At 50.0% G+C, this 2,387-nt stretch overlaps 1 protein-coding gene across 1 annotated transcript in view; it reads left to right on the top strand.

Annotated features, from left to right (window-relative positions):
* Positions 1-2,387, top strand: part of GOLGA5 (golgin A5) — a 34,833-nt gene that overhangs the window by 14,641 nt on the left and 17,805 nt on the right. Inside the window, exon 6 of the mRNA XM_004698765.2 lies at positions 784-987. Within this exon, the coding sequence (XP_004698822.1) occupies positions 784-987 (204 nt within the window). The remainder of the gene's footprint in view (positions 1-783; positions 988-2,387) is intronic.

Below are 2,387 nucleotides of genomic sequence, written 5' to 3'. Positions count from 1 at the left end.
GTCCTTCTGCTACCTTAATACTAAACCTATAAATATAGGCTCATAGATCTATTTCCCCATCCTCATATACAAATATATTTGCATGCGTACATGTCTTTATCTAGACCTCTATAAATGCCCTTTATCTCCCAGCTCTTTCCTATATTTCCCTTGACTACTTTCCTCCTGTCCCACTATCATGCTCAGTCCCCACCAGCTTTTAAAAAAAAAGGTGGGGAGGGGGGCACATCATTTTTACACCTTTTGTTTCAACTGTTGTTTTTGGTTTGGTGAGGAGAACATCTAAACATGAAGGGGAAAAAGGATCCTCAGAACTGCTGTGTCGATTTTTATTTCTAGGTTTAAGTGATAGACTGAAGATCAAAGGCTTCTAAAGTTAAAACAGTGCTTTTCTCTCGAGCGCCTCTGGGGTTTCTGCAGCGCTGCGGCTCATTGGTCAGAGACCATCAGGCCGGACCTAGTCCTCACGTCGCCAGCATCACCTGGAAGTCTCTCTAGTTAAATACCAGACAAAACATTCTCCAGCCGGTCTTGAGAACCGCGACACCATTTGCTTGGGGGAGGGGCCGTTGGGGCTGTATTTTTAACAAACTGTAGTTGATCGCCGTGGGTGGGAGCCATCTCTTCTGTTCCCTGCCCCTCGGTGCCTAACCAATGCCCAGTGTCCGTTCTGGGGCTGAGCTGCTACGTCCCATCTGTGGGGCTATGGGGATGGGCGGGTGTCATGGGTCTGCCACAGCAAGGTGGCAGGGGAAGTCTGACGTGAATGACCGTGTTTCCCAGAGTGAGTTTGCTGCGCGCCTGAGTAAGCTGGAGATGGAGCGTCAGAGCCTGGCCGAAGCCGTCACTCTGGCAGAACGGAAGTACACGGACGAGAAGAAGAGGGTCGAGGAGCTCCAGCAGCACGTGAAGACTCACAAGACCAGCCTGGAGGCCTCCAAGCAGGAACTGGCTGACTACAAGCAGAAGGCGGCGCGGATCCTCCAGGTGAGTGGGCAGGTCATCTCGGCAGGTTGGCTGTGCTGTGCTGGCTCATTGAGATGCCAGGCCGGCGCTGGGGGTGGTAGGTTTGTGCTCGGCTGGGCTGGCTTGTTTCCAGTACAGAGGACAGCATGTCTGTGTTCCGCTCACTGTTGGGGTTTTGAATGTATTCCGCCACACCGTAGTCCAGGCCCCAGCCTGTTGTCACCATCACAGTGACAGTAGTCCCACGTGCTGCCACACTGTCCTGGTGGCCATCCTGGCTGCTCTTCATGAACCTGCATCTGGTTGGGGCCTCACCTTGCCCAGCTTTGTGCCCCTCGGGCAGATTTGTGGTGACTTTTAAATGACTGTAGTCAGAACTTTTCTGTCCTTTGCCCCTAGCAGAGGGACTGCGGGTTGGTTTGTTCCCTAGGACAGTTGTTCGGCCTGAGTGTTCGTCTGGTCTCTTCCTCCTCCGGGAATTCATGCTCCCTCCTCCCTCTCCTGGCTGTCCTCCCCGTCAGCGTGACCAGAGAGCACGTGGTACCTAGGTCTCAGACGGCACCACCCACCCGACTGCCCTCGGGTCAGTTCTGACCACAGGGCTCGGTAGAACTGCCCCTGTGAGTTCCTGACACGGTAACTCTTTTTTAAGCAGTTTCTTTTTTAATCGTTTTATTAGGGGCTCATACAACTCGTATCACAATCCACACATACATCGTGTAAAGCACATCTATACATTCGTTGCCCTCATCATTCTCAAAACATCTGCTCTCCACCCAAGCCCCTGGCATCAGCTCATTTTTCCCCCTCCCTCCCCACTCCCCCACCTTTTTAAAAACAGTTTTATTGGCATATAATTCACATCATACAATTAATAGTTCAGTCACGTCAAAGAGAGTTATGTAATCAGCACCACAATCAATTTAGAACATTTTGTTCATTCTTGTACTCGTCATTAGTAGGTCCCCATTTCCCATCAATGCCCCCCCCCCCCATACACCCAAGCAACCGCTCACCTAGTCACTGTCTTTCTGGATTTTATATACAGAAAGACATTAAAACAACCAAGTAAAACCGTTTAAAACCTCAATCAAAAAGAAAGCAGAAAATATTAAGAAGGGGAAGAAGTTTTAAATGGATCAAAAGAGATCAAATGGTAAGGTGTTGTGTTTTAACTTGACTGCATCTGCAGTCATCACTTCCAATGCACCCTGTATGAGAGACTGCAAAGCCTCATTTTACCCCGAGGGTTGGCCGAGGGTTTTGAACTGCTTACGTTCCAGTAAACAAGCATCTAAAAATAGCAGCCCCACTAGTTGAACCATCGCTCTGCCCCTGCCCTGGCTTTCAGGAAAATCAGATTTGCCGGAATTGCAGCAGGAGAGGCTGAGAGTGTCCAGGGAAGCCAGGCAAGGGAGCAT

This window comes from Echinops telfairi, unplaced genomic scaffold (assembly GCF_000313985.2).
Source record: "Echinops telfairi isolate 266 unplaced genomic scaffold, ASM31398v2 ScPeMD7_18;HRSCAF=68, whole genome shotgun sequence".
NCBI classification, from domain to species: Eukaryota; Metazoa; Chordata; class Mammalia; order Afrosoricida; family Tenrecidae; genus Echinops; species Echinops telfairi.
Note: the sequence above shows the minus strand (reverse complement) of the source record. Positions and strands in the feature narration are given on the sequence as shown.